At 40.7% G+C, this 24,815-nt stretch overlaps 1 protein-coding gene across 2 annotated transcripts in view; it reads left to right on the top strand.

Annotated features, from left to right (window-relative positions):
* slc10a7 (solute carrier family 10 member 7) overlaps positions 1–24,815 on the top strand; it is a 142,502-nt gene that overhangs the window by 101,561 nt on the left and 16,126 nt on the right. Inside the window, exons 8-10 of one of the 2 annotated variants that reach the window (XM_055646375.1) lie at positions 2,578–2,743; positions 5,571–5,622; positions 15,050–15,123. In XM_055646375.1, the coding sequence (XP_055502350.1) occupies positions 2,578–2,743; positions 5,571–5,622; positions 15,050–15,123 (292 nt within the window). Of the gene's footprint in view, positions 1–2,577; positions 2,744–5,570; positions 5,623–15,049; positions 15,124–24,815 lie in introns of those variants that run through there. The other variant, XR_008724605.1, reaches the window with a different exon arrangement.

Raw genomic sequence — 24,815 nt, 5'->3', positions numbered from 1 at the left:
TCCAGTCTTTCCATCACCTTTGGAAACTTGTATTGTTGTTTATCAACATGAGGTCCAAAGTTGTGCCAATGAAAGTCAAAGAAGCCACTATGAGACTGGGAAACAAGAATAAACTGTTAGAGGCATCAGCTAAACCTTAGGCTTACCAAAATTAACTATTTGGAATATCATTAAGAAGAAAGAGAGCACTGATGAGCTTACTATTCGCAAAGGGACTGGCAGGCCAAGGAAGATCTCCACAGCTGATGATGGAAGAATTCTCTCTTTAATAAAGAGAAATCCCTAAATACCTGTTTGACAGATCAGAAACACTCGTCAGGAGTCAGATGTGGATTTGCCAATGGCCAGGTTACTGTTTTCCAATAAGTACTTAAAAGAGGATCAGCAGTTCTGGAAAAAGGTCTTGTGGACAGATGTTACGAAGATTAACTTGTATCAATGTGTTGGCAAGAGCAAAGTATGGAGGAGAGAAGGAACTGCCCAAGATCCAAAGCATAGCACCTCATCTGTGAAACACGGTGGTGGGGGTGTTATGGCCTGGGCATGTACGGCTGCTGAAGGTACTGGCTCACTGACCTTCATTAATGATAAAACTGCTGATGGTAGTAGCATAATGAATTCTGAAGTGCATAGACACATCCAATCTGCTCAAGTTCAAACAAATGCCTCAAAACTCATTGGCTGGCGGTTCATTCTACAGCAAGACGGTGATCCCAAACATACTGCTAAAGCAACAAAGGAGTCTTTCAAAGCTAAAAAATTGTCAATTCTTGAGTGGCCAAGTCAATCTTTCATTCACTACTTTCATTTACATGACAGTGCTGTATTTCAAACATTATGGTGCCCTGAAATGGGGGGACTATGTATAAACAATGCTGTCATTTCTACATGGTGAAATCAAAATGTATAAAAATTGCTTTTATTAAAATCTGACAATGTGCACTTTTAACTACATGTGATCTTTTTTCTATTGCAAATCTCAAATTGTGGAGTACAGAGGCAAATAAATAAATGATGGGTCTTTGTCCCAAACATTATGAAGGGCACTGCATATTAGCCCAGAAACAAAATATTGGTGCGATTTCAGGACATACTGTATCAGCAGTTCCCCTTGCAATTACTGACATTTCTTGCCATTACTGTCAGCAATTTTGTATTTACCACACAGATGTAGAAAGAAACTCTGACTCAGTAAGTTGATGTGCAACATGTCGTTCACTGTTATATGTTGATGAGAATCTCTAATAATGAATGTAAAATATATATATATAAGCCAATATGAGACCATATGAAGCATTTTATACATCTTGAGAGCATGACTGCTCATTCCATGTATTAATAATCTTTGTTTTGGTGTGTTGCCTCTCTGCAGCTTCATTGTTTAGTTTACAGACAGTTCACACTTTATAATGAATCTTTCATTCATATTTTGACACTGGAAACTTTTCAATGGGTTTGTGTTTAGATCGAATACTCCTTATGGTAGACAACTCGCTTAGGGCTAGCTGGTGTGCTTTGTGACCCGGGGGTGGCGTCGGAAGCTGGGGCTGGGGTGGCGGTGCGGGGCAGGGTGGTGCCAGCAGGTCCCTGCGCTATAACCAACTTCCGTTATAAAGGGGTCTGTTATAACGAGGGTTTACTGTACATTAGAGTTATATATTTCCCTGCCTAATGGCCCTGCATAGTTAGATATTTAATTCACATTATAAACTATGTATAACAGTAAATATTGAAATTGCTGACTTATTGATCAACCTTACTCATTGTTTACATTCACAGAACATTGTATCCAAATGTTACTTATTTTTCAGCGGAACTTGCATTTCTTGCACAGGCATTACTACATGATCTTGAAACTTATAATGTAGAAGTCAAAAACACTACTTTGTGACTGTAAGTTTTTAGATCATGTAGTAATGCCATTTTGGTCACATATTTATGATTTACCAAATTCATTATTCACAATTTACCAAACTCATTATGATTAATGAGTTTGGTAAATTGCTTGTAATTTGATAAAGTACAAAGGATATTGGAAATACAAATCAAAACAAATATTGCCTCGTATTAGAATTAACAGAATTGGTTTTTTTGATAACCTGAATTTACTTCATTTGTTAGTTTTGAAGTGATTATGCTGCTATTTTAAAATGTTTTGAATTGTATTCATGTTTAAAATAGAACTTAGATTATTCATCCTTATGAAATGCAAGATGCCTGGAGAAGTTGTTAAAATAGTTGTTTATAAAGAGGAACACCCGTTTGCTGCATGTGTTCATTTTTGCAAGTAAAGAGTACAACTTTAAGAAAAGCTCAATGGATATATTTATGTGGCAACTGATAAAAAGCATTTGCTATAATTAAGAATGCGTTTAAATGTAGTTTATAATGTATTCTTAGAATTCCCCTGCACCCATAAGAATAGTTGTACGGCTTGAAAGTTTTGAAATCCACTGTATTCACGAGTGGAATTGGTCCATGTCCTCAATGCCATTCTACTCCCATATTTATTTTGTGATGCCCAACTTGCCTTGTCTACCCAACAACGACATAATCTGCTGATTTCCTTTTCCATAGATTGTTCGACAATACATCAAGGATTGGCTGGAACGAAAGAAACCACCATTTGGTGCAATTAGTAGCTGTGTGCTCCTTATGATCATATATTCAACATTTTGTGATACATTCTCCAATCCGAAAATTGACCTAGATACGTTTAGTCTTATATTAATTGTTTTTATAAGTAAGTAAATGATACGTTTGACTAAGAATTCATATTATTCATTCATTTCTGCTTTCAAATAAATTATTGCTTGGAGCTATCCAAGATTAAATTATACAATAAAGCTATGTAATCTATGGCCTGTCTACAGTGCCCTCCATATGTTTGGGACAAAGACACATCATTTATTTATTTGCCTTTGTACTCCACAATTTGAGATTTATAATAGAAAAAAATCACATGTGGTTAAAGTGCACATTGTCAGATTTTATTAAAGGGTATTTTTATACATTTTTGTTTCACCATGTAGAAATTACAGCTGTGTTTATACATAGTCCCCCCATTTCAGGGCACCATAATGTTTTGGACACATGGCTTCACAGGTGTTTGTAATTGCTCAGGTGTGTTTAATTGCCTCCTTAATGCAGGTATAAGAGAGCTCTCAACAGCCAGTCTTTCCATCACCTTTGGAAACTTTTATTGCTGTTTATCAACATGAGGACCAAAGTTGTGCCAAAGTCAACTAAGCCATTATGAGACTGAGAAACAAGAATAAAACTGTTAGAGACATCAGCCAAACCTTAGGCTTGCCAAAATCAACTGTTTGGAACATCATTAAGAAGAAAGAGAGCACTGGTGAGCTTACTAATCGCAAAGGGACTGGCAGACCAAAGAAGACCTTACAGCTGATGATGGAAGAATCCTCTCTATAATAAAGAAAAATCCCCAAACACCTGTGCGACAGATCAGAAACACTCTTCAGGAGTCAGGTGTGGACTTGTCAATGACCACTGTCCGCAGAAGACTTCATGAACAGAAATACAGAGGCTACACTGCAAGATGCAAACCACTGGTTAGCTGCAAAAATAGGATGGCCACGTTACAGTTTTCAAAAAATACTTAAAAGAGCAACCACAGTTCTGGAAAAGGTCTTGTGGACAGATGGGACGAAGAGTAACTTGTATCAGAGTGATGGCTAGAGCAAAGTATGGAGGAGAGAAGGAACTGCCCAAGATCCAAAACATACCACTACATTTGTGAATCACGGTGGTGGGGTTGTTATGGCCTGGGCATGTGTGGCTGCTGAAGGTACTGGCCCACTTATCTTCATTGATGATACAACTGCTGATGGTAGTAGAATAATTAATTCTTCTTCTTCTTCTTGCGTATGGCGTGCACAGCCTAAAGTTTTAGGACAACTTGTTCTATTTGATCTTATTTGATTGTGCACGCCGGGTTGATTGCATTTGTTCGAAACAGGGCGGACCACGTGAAGGTTACAATCTCCCACCCCATAATGAATTCTGAAGTGTATAGACACATCCTATCTGCTCGTTCAAACAAATGCCTCAAAACTCATTGGCCAGCGGTTCATTCTACAACAAGACAATGATCCCAAACATACTGCTAAAGCAACAAAGTTTTTCAAAGCTAAAAGATGGTCAATTCTTGAGTGGCCAAGTCAATCACCCGATCTGAACCCAATTGAGCATGCCTTTTATATGCTGAAGAGAAAACTGAAGGGGACTAGCCTCCAAAACAAGCATAAGCTAAAGGTGGCTGCAATACAGGCCTGGCAGAGCATCACCAGAGAAGACACCCAGCAACTGGTGATGTCCATGAATCGCAGACTTCAAGCAGTCTTTGCATGGAAAGGATATGCAAGAAAATGCTAAACATGACTACTTTCATTTACATGACATTACTGTGTCCCAAACAATGATGGTGCACTGAAATGGGGGGACCATGTATAAACACTGCTGTAATTTCTGCATGGTGAAACCAAAATATGTAAAAATGGCCTTTATTAAAATCTGACAATGTGCACTTTAACCACATGTGATTTTTTATTTCTATTATAAATCTTAAATTGTGGAGTACAGAGGAAAATAAATAAATGTCCAAAACATTATGGAGGGCAGTGTATGAGGTGCTGTTTCTCCAATTTGCATTGGGCTCACACTGACGATGGGGAAAGCCTAGGACAGAACGGTCAGTATGGGAATGGGAGGGGGTGTTTAGCAACAGGTAGAGATCGCATAGGCCTAGGTGGACTTAGTGGAGGTGTATAGGGGTCCACACCTGAAAGGACTGTCGGGGTCCTTGGATGGAGTGGAGGGAGGAGGTATAGGGACTATAAAAATTCTGAACTCATTCTGAATAAAAATGTCTTGAAGTACTTTGTGATTTGGGGATCGGAGACAGTTTTCAAATGTGTATATTTATCAACGATTTTTCTTTAAATTTAATTCTGTAACAGGATTTTTGTTTTAAATTGGGTGTAATATTTGGACATGTGTAAAAGTAATTATTTTCAATCTTAAAACTTCAATCTGTTTTGCAGATTCATTTTATCGTACAAATTTCTTGCAAATGTAATCATTTGTTGTGAGACCTGTTATAAATTACTTGAAATACCGGATATTACACAGTTCAAGGAAAATAAAATAAATGGGTTGAGTATAGCGGAGGTACAGATTAATTGCCAGATAAGGTTTTTTTTTAATAAACTATTTTGTATGACTGGTTAATTTTTTTACTTTAATATCTTTCAATGTAAAATCATATAAATGTTTGAAAATGTAAAGTAGTTTATTACAATGGTGTTAATATTCACATAATATTGGCAATAAAATGTAAATGACAATTAATACTGACATCATAAAGTTGTGCTTGAAAATGTATACTTAAAAATGTGATAATTACAAGCTTAAAATGCCAGAAATATTGAACAAACATATAAAGTGATCTCAACTTCTCAATCTAATTGGATTATAAATTATATGCACTGTGAAAACAATTCTGTATTTTTGAATAGAATTAAATATTATTCTCATTTTACTTTCAGTATTTTCCCTTCAGCTGAGTTTCATGTTTTTAACTTTTTTCATCTCGACAAGGTGGGTAATTGTATTTTATTACTGTGTATGTATCCCTTCCTATCAACTATCGCAATATTGCTAGCTTTCTGGATTTTATGCAAAATGATCTCTAAATCCATCTAGCTGTTTTTCTCTATTTAAATAACACTATTATTTTGCATTTTTCTTCTAAAATGAATAACTTCACATTTTCATATATAATACTATGTCAACTTTATGCCTTCTTATTTAACCTATCAATATTTGTCTATAAGTAAGAAATATTGGAACCACGCATCTGTACATAGAGAGAGTTACTGTTTTAGGTTAAAGCTCTTCTTTCTGACGAAGAATCTTTTAGCCCATACATCCACTCTAGGTGAGGGCACCTCAAAAAACTGCAATACATTGGTCAGACACAATCTCTCCTCGTGAGGCCATCCTAATTCTGCTTGGTTAGATCAAGGTGTTCAAATGCGCTGCTATTAATTCTATGATAATTTATTCCGAATTTTCCAACACTAGATATTGCTAATTGCCTGCTTTTTGTTCTCTTCTTTTTCTAATAGGGTTGTCACATTCGTAGTTTTCCATTCTGCTGATAGTTTTCCACAATCCTAAGACTTTTTTGGGAATTATAACTAATGCATCCGCTATCTTCATGGCCACTTCTTTTAGGATCCTAGGATGTTAGCATTTGGGTTGCGAAAATTATTAGCCCTATGCCCTATTTGTTTGTCTCCAATGATAGTGATGATATTTCATTCCTCCTGGCAAATTATTCAGTATTAATATAATGTTTGTATTGTCTTCTAATATAAGGACAAATGCACGAGAACTGCTTAACACCTCAGCCACCACTTTGTTCTGCATATTTATTTCCCCATCTTCATTGACAAAAGGTATATGTATACAGTGCCTTCCATAATGTTTGGGACAAAGACCCATAATTTATTTACCTCCTCCTGCACCCGCACACAATTTATTTACCACCTCCTGCACCCGCACACAACTGACTGACTTCATCCACTTCACCAGTAACTTCCATCCGGCACTCAAATACACCTGGACCATTTCCGACACTTCCCTACCATTCCTTGACCTCACTATCTCCATTGCAGGTGATAGACTTCTGACCGACATACACTATAAACCCATTGACTCCCATGGCTATCTGGACTACACTTCTTCCCACCCTGCTTCCTGTAAGGACTCCATCCCCTACTCCCAATTCCTCCGTCTATGCCGCATCTGCTCCACGGATGAGGCGTTCCACACCAGGACATCTGAAATGTCCTCATTATTCAGGGAACGGGGGTTCCCCTCCTCCACCATAAATGAGGCTCGCACCAGGGTCTCTTCCATACCCCGCAACACTGCTCTCTTTCCCCATCCCCCCACTCGCAACAAGGGCCGAGTCCCCCTAGTCCTCACCTTTCACCCCACCAGCCGTCACATACAAAAAGTAATCCTCCGTCAGTTTCGCCACCTCCAACGTGACCCCACCACTCGCCACATCTTCCCATCTCCCCCCATATCTGCCTTCTGCAAAGACCGTTCCCTCCATAACTCCCTTGTCAATTCTTCCTTTCCCTCTCGTACCACCCCCTCCCCGGGCACTTTCCCTTGCAACCGCAAGAGATGCAACACTTGTCCCTTTACCTCCCCCCTCAACTCCGTTCAAGGACCCAAGCAATCGTTCCAGGTGTGACAGAGGTTTACCTGCATCTCTTCCAACCTCATCTATTGCGTCCGCTGCTCTAGATGTCAGCAGATCTATATCGGTGAGACCAAGCGGAGGTTGGGCGATCGTTTCGCCGAACACCTCCGCTCGGTCCGCAATAACCAAGCTGACCTCCCGGTGGCTCAGCACTTCAACTCCCCCTCCCACTCCGTCTCCGACCTCTCTGTCCTGGGTCTCCTCCATGGCCACAGCGAGCAGCACCGGAAATTGGAGGAACAGCACCTCATATTCCATTTGGGGAGTCTGCATCCTGGGGGCATGAACATCGAATTCTCCCAATTTTGTTAGTCCTTGCTGTCTCCTCCCCTTCCTCAGTCCCCCTGCTGTCTCCTCCCATCCCCCAGCCTTCGGGCTCCTCCTCCTTTTTCCTTTCTTGTCCCCGCCCACCCCCACCCCCGATCAGTCTGAAGAAGGGTTTCGGCCCGAAACGTTGCCTATTTCCTTCGCTCCATATATGCTGCTGCACCCGCTGAGTTTGTCCAGGTTTTTTGTGTACCTTCGATTCTCCAGCATCTGCAGTTCCTTCTTAAACCCCATAATTTATTTGTTTGTCTTTGTACGCCACTATCTGAGATTTGTAAATGAAAAAATCACATGTGGTTAAGGTGCACAATGTCAGATTTTAATAAAGGCCATTTTTATACATTTTGGTTTCACCATGCAGAAATTAAAGCAGTGTTTTTCATACTTCCCCCCCCCCCCCCCCCACATTTCGGGGCACCATAACGTTTGGGACGCAACAATGTTATGTAAATGAAGGTAGTTATGTTTAAACAAATGTAGGAAAATTGTGCAGTGATAACAGAACTGGATGAGAAGGAGAAACAGTATAAAAAAGCAGTATTTCTGTAATACTGTTAGACCGGAAGGACTGCGAATCTTCAATACCCTGACGTTCGAAACGGTAGCAGATGAGACAGATGTGAAAGTCATTATCGACAAAATGTCTACCATCATCATAGGAGAGACGAATGAAATGTATGAAAAATTCATTTTCAATAAACGAGACCAGAAACCAGAGGAAAGCATTGAATTGTTTGTTGCAGAGCTGAAGGAGCTTGCTAACACATGCAACTTCTGTGATTGCCTGATAGAAAGCCTCATTCGAGATTGCATCATCATTGGTATTGCAGACCAGCCAACTATGAAGACACTCCTTCAGAAGAGGAATCTGACACTGCAGGAAACTGTAGTCATGTGTAGATCCTCGGAGGTAACACTGACAAGAATGCAGGTCATCGGCGAAGAGACGACAATACACAAGGTGGAACAATTCAAACCGAGTGAAAAGAAGGTTGATTATCCTTCACAGAGGAAGAATCAGGGACACGTCAAGTGCAAGTTCTCTGCAAGGATGAACAAGTGCGGGAAGGAGGAATGTCCAGCGTATGGGAAGGACTGCAACAGATGCGGACAACAAAACCATTTTGCCTGCTGCTGCAAGCAGAGGAAGGAGAGCACGCAGAAACGGGGTCTGCTCAAGGTCGTAGAGACATCTGACACAACGTCCATTTCCGAAGCAGAGTCTGTGAGTTGCATTGAGGTCAGTGAAGCTGGAAACAATTCCTCTTCAGGCCTATTCGCTGAGATGCAGGTCGGCACAGAAGCCATCAAGTTTCAGATTGACTCTGGTTCCAGTGTTTATGTAATTCCCAAGGATCTTGTACCCAACAAAGAGGACATTGGATGAGAGAAAATCATCTTAAAGATTTACAACGGATCCAACCTGCTGGCAGAAGGTAGGACGAAAGTCATACTCTGGAACAAGATGAACAACACTAAGTACCGTGTTCACTTCATAGTGGTAGAGGAAGGCTGGCTCACACCGCTCCTGAGCGGCAAAGCTGCACAACAGATGAAACTCATCACGGTTCACTATGAGAATTTCAAGAGCCTGAATGCTGTTACTCAAGAGCTCCAAAGATGTCTTTGACGACGAAAAATCGGGGAGACTACCAGACAAGGTCAAATTGGTAACACAGACCTTGTGTGACCCCATCACAATGTCCTGCAAAGCCGGTACCTGTGGCCATGAAAGGGAAGGTGAAGAATGCTCTCATGAAGATGGTCGAGCAGGACATCTTGACTAAAGTCGAAGAACCAACTGTGGTGTAGCAGGCTGGTCGTTACGGAGAAAAAGGAAAGCACAGAATTGAGGTTCTGCATAGATCCTAGACCCTATCAACAAAGTCCTGAAAAGGGAGATCCCCAGACTACCAGTCATAGAGGATGTACTCCATGAGCTGTCTAAGGCAAAGATTTTCTCCAAATTTGATCTGAAGTCGGGATACCTCCACTGCGAACTAGATGAGGAGAGCAGCTTCCTAACAACTATGAACTCCCCCTTTGGGAGATATCGCTGGAAGAGGTTACCATTTGGACTGAAAGTAAGTGTAGAGATCTTCCTGAAGGAGAAAGGAATCATTATGATAGACTGCAAGATCTTCTTCAGCGATGCAGAGACAAAGGCATCAAGCTGAACTGGAAGAAGTCGGTAGTGAAATCTACTTGTATCACATTTTTAGAACATGTAGTTACAGATCATGGCCTGAAACCGGATCTGAAGAAGATCCAAGCTTTTCTAGAGATGCCCAACCCGACCAATCCAACAGAAACCCAAAGTTACAAGGCAGTGTAAATTACTTGGCAAGATTCCTGCCAATGTTGTCGGACACATTCGAGCTGAGGAGATTGACCCACAAGGAAGCAGTGGGAATGGTCATCAGAACATAACATGGCAATATCAAAGATCAAGGAGCTGTTGACAACAGCACCTATCCTGGCGTACTACACACAAGATGAACAGCTGACCATACAATGTGATGCAAGCAGGGCAGGTCTAGGTGCAACACTTATGCAGAAAGGACAACCGCTGTCCTATGTGAGTCGAGCATTGACGTCAACTGAGCAGAGATATGCTCATATTGAGAAGGAGGCACTAGCAATAGTGTTTGCCCTCGAGCGCTTCCATCAGTACACCTACGGACAGAGAGTGATCGTTGAGAGTGACCACAAGCCATTGGAAGTCATCGTCAAAAAGCCTCTGCATAGAGTACCAAGACGTCTTGATGACAGGGCATGATGATGAGGATGCTACACTACGACATCGAGATCAAATGGGTAAAGGGAAAAGATATGCATCTAACAGATATGCTCTCCCGAGCATCTCCCGGACACCACAGGATCGACCAGATTCACTGATGTCAATGTCGTTGAGTCCTTGAGCATGGAAGAGGACAAGGTCAAATGCATCCATGCCCATACCGGGGAAGACGAAATATTACAGACCCTTAAGAAATTAATCCTAAATGGATGGCCAGATCACAAAGCACAAGTCCCAGAGGCAGCACAACCGTACTTTAACGTCAGAGACGAGTTGAGTGTGCAAGACAGCCTAGTATTCAGAGAAGAGAGAGTTGTAATCCCTATCACTCAAGGAGTAGAAGGAACCCTCAGGCGTGCTAGAGAATGTATTTTATGGCCCATAATGTGAACCAGTTCATTTCAAATTGAAGCCTGCAGGACGTATGAACAACAGAATCAGAAAGAAACTCTGATGCCCCATGACCTCCCAGATCACCCATGGGAGAAAGTGGGAACTGATACGTTCGAACTTGAGGGAAAGCATTATTTAATCAGTTGACTATCTAATGTCTGGGAAATAGACAGACTGTACGACCTGAGCAGTATGACAGTCATTGTGAAACTCAAGACCACATCGCAAGATACGGAATTCCCAGCACGGTGTTAAGCGACAATGGGACACAGATCTCATCAGAGGAGTTCGCCAAATTTGACCAATACACAATTTCTCCAAGACATAGTCAAGCTAACGGTCAGGTGGAATCGGCAGTCCAGGCAGCTAAGCGAGTACTGAAGAAACCACTCACTTCAAGACTGATGTCTACTTGGCAATACTGGAATGGCGCAACACCCCTACGCAAGCAGTGAACAGTAGTCCTGCACAAAGACTGCATGGAAGGAGAACAAGAACGACACTTCCAACTACATCAAACCTCCTCAAACCACGTGGTGCTGAGATACTCCCAGAAGAGAGGAAAAAGATGAAGGATTTGCAAGGAAAACAGTCAAAGATCTACAACCAACATGCCAAGGATCTGCCAATCCTGAAAGAAGGTGATTGTCGTAAGACTCAAGCAAAATCGAGACAGTTGGGACTATCCGACGTAATCACGTGGATCTGAAGAAGACCGAAGAACTACCCCCACACATAACTCCAGAGAAACCACCAGACGCGGAGAAGACTGAGAAACCTTTGCAACCTCAGCTGACAGAAAAAAAACCAACACAACATGCATCACCAGAAAAAGATGCAACTCGTGAAACTCAGAACATAGAGAAAACTAAACAAAAACAAAGTGACACAAGAGAAGAAACTAGAAGTGATGCACAGAATGTACACACTGAAAAGAAAGACACTTCTGAAAGAAACACCATCATAAAGACTACGGCAGGAAGAGTTGTCAGACTGCCGAAAAGATAAGGCGAGTATGTCAAGGAGTAAGGTGTTTTGTTGTGATGTACATACATGCTTATTAGAAGAAAGCATGTGAACATTACTTTGTGTAATTGAAATAAGTCACAAGTGTGGCTATGGTTGAAATTGTGAAATAAGCCAACAGTTGTTTTATTCAGTTAAGTTAAACCATATTACTAGAGTGTAATATTATGAAAAGTGTTTAGGATTGCTTTGTTTTGGATCATTGGAAATGTAACCACAAAATGTCAAAAAGGAAAGGATGTGACAATAGCCATGTAATTTATGCATATGAGCTGTACTCATTCTCGCGCATGCTCAGTAAATCAGTCAGTGAACTTTGACTTGGAAATAAATTATTCCTGCTTTTGATCCCAACACGAGTGTGTGTGGAGCCATCTCTCTCCATCTAATATGTGCTAGTTTTACCTATATCGTAAGCAGACACATATCAAAACAGAGTGGTCATTGAAGGCGCTCCCGTGTGGGCGGCCCGGCTCCCGGCTGGAAGGCGCTCCCGTGTGGGCGGCCCGTGGCGCGGCTGAGACGCTCCCGTGAGGGCGGCCCGGTGCGGGGCAGAGACGGTGCTCCGGTGGCAGAGGTGGCGTTCTGGCGGTGGTTCCCTGAATCGGGGGCTCGGCCGCCGGCCAGCGGATGACATCGTCGGGAGCTTGCGGGTCACAGGTTGATGCCTGTTTTCCGGAGCTCCCGTGGCAACAACTGCGTCCGCTGGACTGGAGGGCGGCAGCTTCGACCACCCCCGGGCTGCGGAGCTTGAACCGCGGGACTGACTTACCATCGCCAGGTGGGGTATAGCCTCGGCGCAGAGGGAGAAGAGGAGGGAAGATACAGCAACCCTAAGACTTTTGCCTCCATCACAGTGAGGAGGTGCTTGGTGAACTCACTGTGGTGGATGTTAATTTGTGTTTATTGTGTGTTGTTTATTATTACATGTATGGCTGCAGGCAACGACATTTCGTTCAGACCGAAAGGTCTGAATGACAAATAAAGGATTCAATTCAAATCCACACCTGACTCCTGAAGCGTGTTTTTGATCTGTCGGACAGGTGTTTGGATATTTTTCTTTATTAAAGAGAGTTCTTCTGTCATCAGCTGTGGATTTCTTCCTGGGCCTGCCAGTCCTGTTGCAATTAGTAATCTCACCAGTACTCTCTTTCTTCTTAATGATGTTCCAAACTGTTGATTTTGGCAAGCCTAAGGTTTAGCTGATGTCTCTAACCGTTTTATTCTTGTTTCTCAGTCTTATAATGGCTTATTTCACTTTCATTGGCAAAACTTTGGTCCTCATGTTGATAAACAGCAATAAACATTTCCAAAGGTGATGGAAAGACTAGGTGCTGAGAGCTCTCTTATACCTGCATTAAGGGGGGCATTTAAACACACCTGAGCAATTACAAACCCCTGTGAAGCCATGTGTCCCAAACATTATGGTGCCCTGAAATAGGGGGGGGGGGGGGGGGGGGGGGGGGGACTATGTATAAACACAGCTGTAATTTCTACATGGTGAAACCAAATTTTATAAAAATACCCTTTAATAAAATCTAACAATGTGCACTTTAACCACATGTGATGTTTTCTATTACAAATCACAAGTTGTGGGGTACAGAGGCAAATAAATAAATGATGGGTCTTTGTCCCAAACATTATGGAGGGCACTGTATCTGGATCTCTTCCTTCCTTGAAAACATTTAAAGAAACTCTTAAAGTCTGTATTAAATCTCCTCATTTGTTGCCCTCGTGGTTTCTTTTCTCTTTATCTTGTTTTCCCACTTTGCCAGATCTTCAACTTATTCCAGTCTTCGGATGTACCATTAACTTCTACTTCCTTTTGTTTTCTCTTTCAACTGAACACCTTCCTTAACTTTCTTGGCTAGTAATGGTTGATTCATCCGTCCCTTAAAATCTGTCCACCTTGTTCGGATATATCTCCTTAAAAATCTGCTGCTTTATTCCTGTCTTTCCTGCTAACTTAACTGCCCAGTCTTCTTTGGCCAATACTGTTATTCGTTTACTGTCTGAGGAAGGGTTCGACCCATTCCTTCTCTCCAGAGATGCTGCCTGTCCCGCTGAGTTACTCCAGCATTTTGTGTCTTCAATTTAAACCAGCATCTGCCGTTCTTTCCTCCAAACTACCGTTATTCTATTGTTATTCCCTTTTATTTAAGTTAAACACAATTACCTCAGACCCAATTTTCTTACTCTGAAACTGAATACAAACTGGACTAAATAGGTGATTTCCGTCATAATACAAGAACAGGTCAAGATTGAACGGTATAAAACATGAAAAATATATTGCATACGATCACAATATCTCAAGAAGAACCTGAAAGCACAACAGTGTGAACTGTAAAGATTCTGCAGGAATTTTCCAGGAATTGTTAAGGGCTTGGACACGCTAGAGGCAGGAAACGTGTTCCCGATGTTGGGGGAGTCCCGAACCAGGGGCCACAATTTAAGAATAAGGAGCAAGCCATTTAGAACGGAGACGAGGAAACACTTTTTCTCACAGAGAGTGGTGAGTCTGGAATTCTCTGCCTAGACGGCGGTGGAGGCAGCTTCTCTGGATGCTTTCAAGGGAGAGCTAGATAGGGCTCTTAAAAATAACGGAGTCAGGGGATATGGGGAGAAGGCAGGAACGGGATACTGATTGGGGATGATCAGCCATGATCACATTGAATGGTGGTGCTGGCTCGAAGGGCCGAATGTCTTACTCCTGCACCTATTGTCTATTGAATTTCCAATGAGGAAAGATTAGCCATGGAGGAGGTTCTCTTTTGAAAAGATGTCTGGGGAAGGGTCAATTGTGGGGTGTCAATGTATGAGATGCCATAAAAGAGTGGATAGAGAGGCCCTTTTCTTTAAAAGCCAGGTGCTCAGAACTGTAGATTTGGTTAGGAAAATTAGAGGGAAATACGGAGAAATGTGCTAAGCCAGACGATGATAGCAATTTTGATCTCATTGTCTGATATGATGTAGACCACGTTGCCCTTAACATATGTAAAAATACCTGAATGAACACTTGATATGTTATTTAGATATACAACTACAAAACAAATGCAGAGAAGTGAAGTTTGCTGTTGTCGCTCTTATATTGGTCAGCATGGGCCAAATTAAATGATTTGCTTTGTATATCAAAGCTTCTGTTATAATTACATTAAAAAATACAGTAACGAAAATAAATATATATTCATCTGCTCTTTCAGAAAAAAGTCAGGTTTTACAGCTGCAGACACAGTTGCCGTTATATTCTGTTCCACGCATAAATCTCTGACCCTTGGTAAGTAAATCTTTTTTTGGGAAATGTCAGCAATACAATCTGTTATTAAATATAGTACTTGTTTCTATCATTCAAAATCATTGATAATATCCAATTTACTGTGCACAATTATTTTTAAAGAACGTAGAATAACAAAGTACATTTTGTTACCTGGATTGCATAATTATTCATTAGTTTCAGGCACATATTGAATACTAAATGTTCTAATTTGGTCACTCAAACATTGTATCTGATATTCTTTTAAGGAGATCTTCTTGAGTATAAATCTTTACTTAGAACGCACTCCAATTTCCTCTCAAATCCCAGAGTTGTGTTCATTATGTGATATGGACGTATTCAGGTCGGTGGGGGCGCTGCAAGCCGGCAGCTCTGCCAGCAGCGTGTTAATCTTTTTCTACTTTTTTTGTTTCTTAGTGTGTCTTAATGTATGTTTTTAATGTCTCTCGGTGTGTCTCGTGTGAGGGGTGGTGTGGGGGGGGGGGGTAAGGGGGAGACCGTTTCGGTCGCCTCCTCCACGGAGAGGCGACTTTTTCCATGTTGCCTTCCCCGTGGCCTAACAGCAAGGATCAGTCGGCCTTTCCCAGAGACGTGCCCGGGGCTTCAGCTGCGGGCGCAGCACGGACTCTCGTCACGGAGCGGAGGGTTACGGTCACTGGCCCGCGGCAGCCTGAAGCCGCAGTCCGCAGAGCTCCAGCTGGCTGAGGTCCCGATCACGGGGGAATATGGAGGAGGACTGGCCAATTTTTGTGCTTTCCACCACAGTGATGAATGCTGTAGTGGATGTTTGTGTTAAATTGTTATTGTGTATTGTGTGTTCTTTTTTGTTGTACCTGCTGGCAAATTCATTTCACTTGCACTTTAAATCTTGACTTGACTAAACGTGCCATTCTCGTTGGAAAACCAAAACGATTATCTGATCATTAACAATTGTGGTTAACCATCCTGTAAGCAAATTGACAGGCACAACTTCACACATTTGAGCTGTAGCTCAGAAATATTTAATTGACCACAAATTATCTTGAGATGTCTGTGGTTATGAAAGGTTAATAGTGGTCTCTTATGCTATTTTCAAGGAATGAAAAAGAGACGGAAAAGCAATTGTCAGCAAAGGCGGTGAATGGGAATATATTGGCAGAATAAGTGAATTCCTGTAAAGCGGATGTGTTGGATTTATCCTCATTTTGAAAATATTCAGAACATATAAACTAAATAATTTAAATTGCAACTTACCATCCTAAAGTCAATAAAATGCCAGCAATGAGGTATTCTCTTTATTTTCACTTTATTGGTACAAAACATGTTATTTGTGGAAATTATAGAAATGTTACAGCATGGAAGAAGGTAATTCAACACAGATCCTTCTCGTGCAATATTACCTATTCTGACACTCTTTCTGCTTAACCCTGCAAATTATTGTACCAACCCAAGTTTCCTTTCGAAACCTATGATTACATTTTTGCACCAGTTCTGTAAGCAACAAATTTTAGATCATAAATACTTCCTGATTAAATAAGTTTTACTTCACACCCACTATGATCCCATAGGGCCCAGATGAAACAATAATGGTGCGCTGATATTATTTGTGAATCGTAGATTATCAGCTATCTTATCAGCTATCTATCGTAGATTATCAGCTATCTATCTGATAATTGCACGTTATTTTGAAAGTTGAGCACAAAGAACAAACAAAGTGTAACAGCTTAAAGGAACACTTAAAACATTTGTTTTCAGTAGGAAATTCATCATCAAATAGCGGGACAGATTTAAAGAAGCTTTTGCTTTGTGTGATGGGTTGGTAATGGGAGTGGGCACCTTGCTTCCCTGAACAATGGGACATTGTAACATTGAAGAAGGGCACCTGACGCCCAACCTCTTCCCAGCCACAACCTAAGGAAAGTAGAAGGTCTTACCGGACGATATCCAGTCCATCCGGAAACATGTAAGCTATCCAGTCCATCACTCAAACAAATCAGATAAAGATGGAGCATTTTAGTAGATATTTTCCTCCTCATTAAGGCCTGAGAATTTATTGACCCACCACCAGGACAGAACCCAGAAATGACAATGTAAAGGTATGCACTCAAGAGTAAGTGCTCGGAGTTCTCAAAGGTAACATTCATCCTCAAACCTTCCACTCAAACATCGGCAAAGAAAGGACATGTTGATTGTCACCTATCAAGCTTTCCAAATCAGTATAATGCATGTTGAATACTATTTATGAGAAGAGCTAAAGGGGCTGTCCCACTTGGGCGACCTGTGACCTGAGCTGTCCCACTTGGGCATTCTGGCGGGTTTGCCCTCGACTCATACTCGCAGCATGGTCGACACGAGGTCGCAGGAGGTCTTTTTACCTCTCCTTCATGCTCAAGAGTAGTCCCCGTGTACTCGAGGCAGCTAGGTGAAAAATGCCCACGAGTACAAAAAGGTCGCCATGGAAAAAATCGATGCTTTTTTTACTCGTAGCTTTAGTCGTAGTAGGTCAGCATGTTAGTCGTAGGTAGTCGAAGATAGTTATAGATAGTCTTCATCATAGTCGAAGGAGGTCAAAGGAGGTCGCCTTCACTCTCCACTATTCGGTGTCCAATTTTCCCGAAGTTAGTCATAGCTAGTCGAAGCTGGTCTTCAACATAGTCGAAGGAGGTCTTCAACATGACATTTTTTTCAAACTCTCCTAAACGCTTCTAAACTCGCCAATTAGGTCGCCCAAGTGGGGCAGCCCCTTAGGAGTGGCACCTTCACAATGAACTTTCAGTGAGGGGTCTGTAATGACCATCGCCATGAATGTCTCAAACTATTACCTGAGCTGGCTGAGCTCAAACTATGCCTGCAGCAGGTGGTATGAGGATCAATGTGAGAAAAAATCTACTTGGCATCATCCACACCCATCTGTCACCAGTGTATCTGCCTATGAAATTATTGGTAAAAGTAATCACTGCACTAACCTTACGAAGACAAAATCTCATATTCATACTCTTCATCATGCTATGTGACACCACTGCCACTAAATAAGAGATTTAGAATAGACACAGCTGCCTAAAAGTGGACATTCATGAGGCACTAAGGACCATCATTATTAGCAGAATTCTACTTCACATAAACCAGTAAACTCAATGCCTTGTAATTACTGGCTTTACGATTATCGCCGAGATAGAAGACCAGTCTTGATTCAGTGAAGAGTGTAGGAGAGCTCACTGAATCATTACCAGCTATACCTAAAATAGGTTGTTGATCTCCAATGTAAGATTGCACTCATGCTACGGGCAGCACGGGGGTGCAGTGGTAGAGTTGCTGCCTTACAACAAGTGCAGCGCCGGAGACCCGGGTTCGATCCCGACTACGGGTGCTGTTCTATGCAGAGTTTGTACATTCTCAGTTTGTACATCCTGACCCTTTCAACCATCGATCCGTTGATATAAATGGGGTTGTGGGTCCCTCTCCTACTCCTTCCAAAGTCCACAATCAGTTCCTTGGTTTTGCTGGTGTTGAGGGCCAGGTTATTGCGCTGGCACTGTATGGACAGTTGCTCGATCTCTCTTCTGTATTCTGACTCATCCCCATCAGTGATACGCCCCACAATAGTGGTGTCGTCAGCGAACTTGATGATGGAGTTCGCACTGTGGTTCGCTACGCAGTCATGGGTATAGAGTGAGCACAGCAGGGGGCCTGAGCACGCAGCCTTGAGGTGTTCCCGTGCTGATTGTTATGGAGGCTGACACATTTCTACCAATACGAACAGACTGCGGTCTGTGGATGAGGAAGTCGAGGATCCAGTTGCAGAGGGATGCGCAGAGACCCAGTTCTGCGAGTTTGGTAACCAGTTTGGAGGGGATGATTGTGTTAAATGCTGAGCTGTAATCAATGAATAACAGCCTTGCATATGAGTTTTTGTTGTCCAAGTGGTCCAGTGCGGAGTGGAGGGCCAGCGAGATCGCATCCACCTTTGATCTGTTGTGGTGGTACGCGAACTGCACTGGGTCCAGGTTTTTGTCAAGGTAGGAGTTGATTTGCTCCATGATCAACCTCTCAAAGCACTTCATCACCACCGGCGTTAGTGCCATTGGTCGATAGTCATTGAGGCACGTCACCTTACTCTTCTTGGGCACCGGTATAATTGATGCCCTCATAAAGCAGGTGGGGACCTCGGACCTCAGAAGTGAGTGGTTGAAAATGTCCGTAAAAACTCCCGCCAGTTGGTCCGCACAGGTTTTTAGAACTTGAGATCAAGTCAATCATAACCCCCCTGCTGCCCACCCCCTTTCTACCCAAGAATGGTGATGGTGAGAGACTCAGTAGTGATGGTAGTGCAGTAGATTGTCACAGGTGGGTAGATGGACTTTTTCTTGTTGTAGAGGGACTTTGCCTGGCACCATTGTGGTGTAAATGTTACTTGAAACTTCAAGCCTGAATATTGTCTAATTCAGACGAGCTGTTTCATTTGCCGAGGAGCTGCAAATGGAACTGAACATTGTGCAATTATTTGCAAACACCCACTTCTGATTTATGGTAACAGGGTCATTCTGAGAAAAGATGGCACTGTTATTACCACTCTGCAAAAAAATTTTTTTTGACAACCTCAGAGGAAGCCAGCAGGCTAGAAACTGAACAAAAATGAATACGTCTTACGCATTTGTTATACAGTGTATCTGGGAACCGTTTTATATTTGTTAATAGATGTTAGTTTTGTAGCTCTTCTAGAATATAGAGGAATAATGTCTCATGGTTTACTATCCTTGTCACAGTTCAACATTGTCCATTAGTCAGGGTCCCAAACGGACCCTGAGAGGCTAAATAAATGCCTTAATGTAATAAAAAGTCTAAAGAAGTGTCCCGGCCTGAAATGTCACCTATCCATTTCCTCCAGAGATGGTGCCTGACCCGCTGACTTACTCCAGCATTTTGGGTCTATTTTAAATAAATGCCTTTTTTGATATTCACTGAGATTTGTTTCTTTTTCAATGAAAACCTTGGACTATGGTTTAGCTCAGCAGGACATGTTCCTGATTTATCAACAGATCTCGTTTGGAATATGATTGGTGGCATAACCAATCAGGCAGCACGAAAATATGGATATTGAAATAGTTATTGGACAAGAAAATTAGAGGAAAAATAATTATGAGGATTTATATGCTTATTAACAATGTGATCTTGTTAGTGTGTATATGTGTGTGTGTGTATATACGTGGATGTCTTTACATCTTTTCGAAAAAACTACGCATTAACGATAACATTTTTACATATTGCTGTTGGCATTTTTCCCGTCGAGGCCGGGATCACCTTATCTGAACATTTCATGCTTTATTTCTCAACCTATTCTCCACTTATTACTGATTAAGTCAAAAGACTTTGAAATTAAAACCACCAGCTTCAAATGATGACGTCACAATGGCTCAGCTAGCAGAGACAAGCCTCAATGAAGGCTTAATTTAGTTCAACAAAGAAACTGACAAGTTACTAAAGAACTTGGGGAGTGCTGGAATCTTACGTTGGGGAACGGCTTGAGTTGGAGGACAGTGCCTCCCGTGGGGGCTAGGAGTAGGGAACGGATACTTTGGGGGAGCAGACCCAACGGGTCTGCACCTGTCTAGTGATCTATTAAAAACCCGGTGCCTGATAGCAGTTGGTCATTGGTTGCAAATTACATAAGTTAGAGATAAATGGATATGTCATAATTGCTGTAATTGTATGAAAAATTATTTTTCACTTAATTACTGACTAATATGAAGGTCAATTCATCTATAAGCAAGCAGGCATTTTCTGTTTTGAAACACTTTTAACTTGAAGTGTTAGAGAAAGCTAATTTAAATGCAACATGTTCTTCTGTAATCTGCTGTATTTAGTTCCTGTGTAAATTTGTAGTGAATATCAACAGCATGGAGCATAAAATCACTTTAAGGATTTTTTTTTTTTTAGTGAAATTCTGTTTGATTCATTGCCTTCATTAGATTATTTGCCAGATTACATTTTCATTGATTGATAGCGGATGAGGTGACAATTTGACCCTTAATCATAGAATGTCGCATTGAACCTGACATTGAGCTATGGCTTGACATTGTTCGGTTGGAAATCCGACTTGTTTAAGCTCCCAAGAGTTTGTTGAACAAGAGGAGGGTGTCCTAATGGGAATATGTAGTGTTCATTGTAGCTCAGTTAATATTGTGGCACTGGGTTTTTCAGTTCCAATCTCATAAATATCCATTCACAATATGAAATTACTTTGTAGAGGGCAGTTGTGTAGATAGAGGTCAGTGATGTTTCTGGGGACTTCAAATGGCCTAAGCGCTTGAATTCTGTTAAAATCAAATGATGATGCTGCTTTATTTAAAAATGGTGGAGTTTTCCCTAAGACTGCTTCCCTGTTCAGTTCAGTGCTCAGTATAGAAATTACTTTAAAAAAATAATGTAAAATGAAAACGTCATAGATTGTTACGATATATGGCATTTCCACACAGGATTTCAGAGGAATTTTTTACTAAAATCATTCTGAAGGAATGATCATGTTTGTACCCATTTCAGAATGTAATGTAATTACATTGTAAAATTATATTACTTTATTTACTTTATCATAAAATTATTACGTTTATCTTTTGTTTTACTCAGGAATGGTTTGATTGTATTAGTGAGAGCACAGATATAACAAATATGGTGCTTCTGTTTTACCAGGCATAATTAAAGGCATGATCACTTGGTCCCAAACCATAACAGTGCTCATTACATAATCAGATCAGCATATTTTGGAGATGGCTGATTTGGTTTGGGAGTGAAATACATTGATAAAGAACCAATTAAAATGAAGATGCAAAAATGTATTTATATGTTACACAAACATTCTAATCTTAGTCTCAATGAAGGTAAAGGTATTGAGCTAGATCATTTACATTTTGTTTATGTCCTAATATGTTGCTTTATTTTATCAACACTAAAGATGAGAGAATTTTGTTTTTATATATTTAAACAGCACAGTATACACAGACTTCTATAGACTATGTATAACTCAGGTTGAATGCCTATATTGGTGTTTTTATTCAGTACAGTCAACCTGCTGCTATTCACCAAACAACACCAAACAAGATAATGACATGTTTGCGAAAATGGGAACACCAATCATCTTGTGTGCCAACACAGTAATTCACACCAAATTTAAATTAAAATAATTTTAGATTTTTCTTTCTTTGTAAGACATTGAACACTTCCAAAAGTCATTACACTCATTCATTACGTTAATTTTCTGCTTAAAAATCAACTGTGCTTTAGACTTAACCATCTCATCTTTGCAATCTGCTGATTGCGCTTAAAAATGGGTTGAAGATCATGTAGGAAGTCTAGTTATTTCCAGAGGAGCATCTTCCATCCCAATGAGTTTAAATGTTTTTATAGACATTCACCAAATCCTGCTCCCATCGATTTAGTAAATGAATTTCCAATTGTAGATAAATGTCAGATGAGCTTGGGTTCAGCTGGAATGTTATCAAAAGTAGTCGAATGAATGTGATTTGACATGATAAATACAGATTCAAAAGACCCTTTAACCCATCTGTGAAACGTCCTTTACTTAAAGATTCTATAAATTACTCGTATCTAACCCAGAATAACACTTCTCCAAAATTTATGATATAATTGTGTATGTTTACCTTCTGTTTCCAGAGCTGAATTGTTATCCATAGTTTGTTCCCCTTTGTAGTCCTAGATTTGAATGCCAGCTACATTTTTAATCAACTCTCTAAAACCCTTCCAATTTATCTTTTTGGGATGTACTGAGAATTAATTATGATGATGCTGAATAGCAAAATAGATGAATCATATTTATTTTGCATCAGCTCCATACTTATTTATCCATACTTGTTAAAACCAGCAGAGAGAGAATTATTGGTCAGATTTGCACATTGGGCACACAACCTGGAACATAGGTGAAAAAATGAACGCCCACATTTCTGAAGAGATATTCCAAACTTAATCTGTGACAATTACCATGAAAAATTGGTGTCTGGACACAGTGATTCCTGGATTAACAACATGGAGGCGTCGTTAATCCAGGAATCACTATGTCCAAACACACAGTTTTTGTGATTATAAATTATGGATTTTACAATATTGGATATCCCAATAGCTCAAGCCATTAATATGAATGTGGTTTTCTTTAGCATCTACAATATAGCTTAATAAGATTAGCTTAGGCTTAGTTTTAAGTAAGGTTTGTGAAGTTTGGCGTGTCCCCAACTACTCTCACCAACTTCTACAGATGCACCGGAGAGAGCATTTTATCGAGCTGCATCACAGCATGGTTTGGGAACAGCTCCATCCAAGACCGCAATAAATTAGGGAACTGTGGTTACAACCCAGGCCATCACACAAACTAACCTCCTTTCCATTAACTCCTTTTTAACTCCATGCTGCCTCAATAAGGCCACCAGCATAATCAAGAATGATTCTCACCACGGACACTCCCACTTTTCCTCTGTCCCTTCTCGCAAGAGGTATAGAAGTGTGAAAATGAATATCTCCAGATTCAGGGACAGTTTCATTCTAGCTGTTATCAGGCAACTGAACCATCCTATCACCAGCTAAAGAATGGTCCTGATCTACCAAATTGGCGACCCTCAGAATATCTTTAAGAAAGAACTGCAGATGCTGGAAAAAATTTAGTCAACCTCAGAATATCTTGATTCAGACTTTACTGGAATTTATCTTGCAGTAAACATTATTCCCTTCATCCTGTATCTATACACTATGGATGGCTTGATTGTAATCATGTATAGTCTTTCCCCTGACTGGATAACACATAAAGAAGCTTTTCATTGCACCAATGACTTACATTTATCTTTTCAGTGTACTAATTGTTCACAATATTTTTTAAGTTGATTAATAATGATTCCTATTGTTTTAAACTATTAAATGTCATTATCTAAGTATGAAGCATTGTAATAAGGAGTAAATGAAAAATGTTACTGAATTTCCCAATCTTTCCAAATTATGTTATTGATCAGCATAGATTGAAAGCAATGGAAAATAACTATTCTTCCACAGGAAGGAAAAGGTTGTCACCGATCACATATTTTATCAGTATTCTGAAAATAATGGCTTGAAATTCCCACTGCTTGGTGCTCATGGTTATCAATAAACTGCCCACTGAACACACACGCATCTGGAGTGAATCTTCTGCCACAAACTTGCAGAGTTCAGAAATTCCCTGGTAGATCAGCACATCATGCTCAGCATAGGATTTTCTAATCATAAATGGCAAACCCACACGCAAAATTGCGATGACACCCAGTGAGGCTTTATCTCTAGGAGACGCAAGTGATTGTAGGTATTGGAATCTAGAGCAAAACACAAACTGCTGAAAGAAGTCAGTGGGTTGAACAGCATCTGAAAGGGAAAAAGAAATGTTGATGTATCGGGTCAAGATCCTGCATTAGGAATGCAACATATGCATTTGGGCTTAGCTCTAGAACATTGTCACTATGCCTACCTCAGAAATTATATCACCCAGTAACTACACTGCTATAATTTTAAGATTTTGTTTCCATTTTTTCGATTCTGCCATTAAATAAATAATTTTTACCTATCCGGGCAATCAAATTCTTTCGGCACCTCAGTTACATCAGCTTTTCGTCTTCTATAATACAGATAATATAAGTCTAGGTTATGCAGCCTGTACTCATTTCAGCAACAGTATTGATTGAATATTTCTGCTC

Source organism: Leucoraja erinacea, chromosome 1 (genome assembly GCF_028641065.1).
Source record: "Leucoraja erinacea ecotype New England chromosome 1, Leri_hhj_1, whole genome shotgun sequence".
In the NCBI taxonomy this organism is placed as follows: Eukaryota; Metazoa; Chordata; class Chondrichthyes; order Rajiformes; family Rajidae; genus Leucoraja; species Leucoraja erinaceus.
The sequence above is the reverse complement of the archived record's forward strand: the minus strand, read 5'-3'. Positions and strand labels throughout refer to the sequence as shown.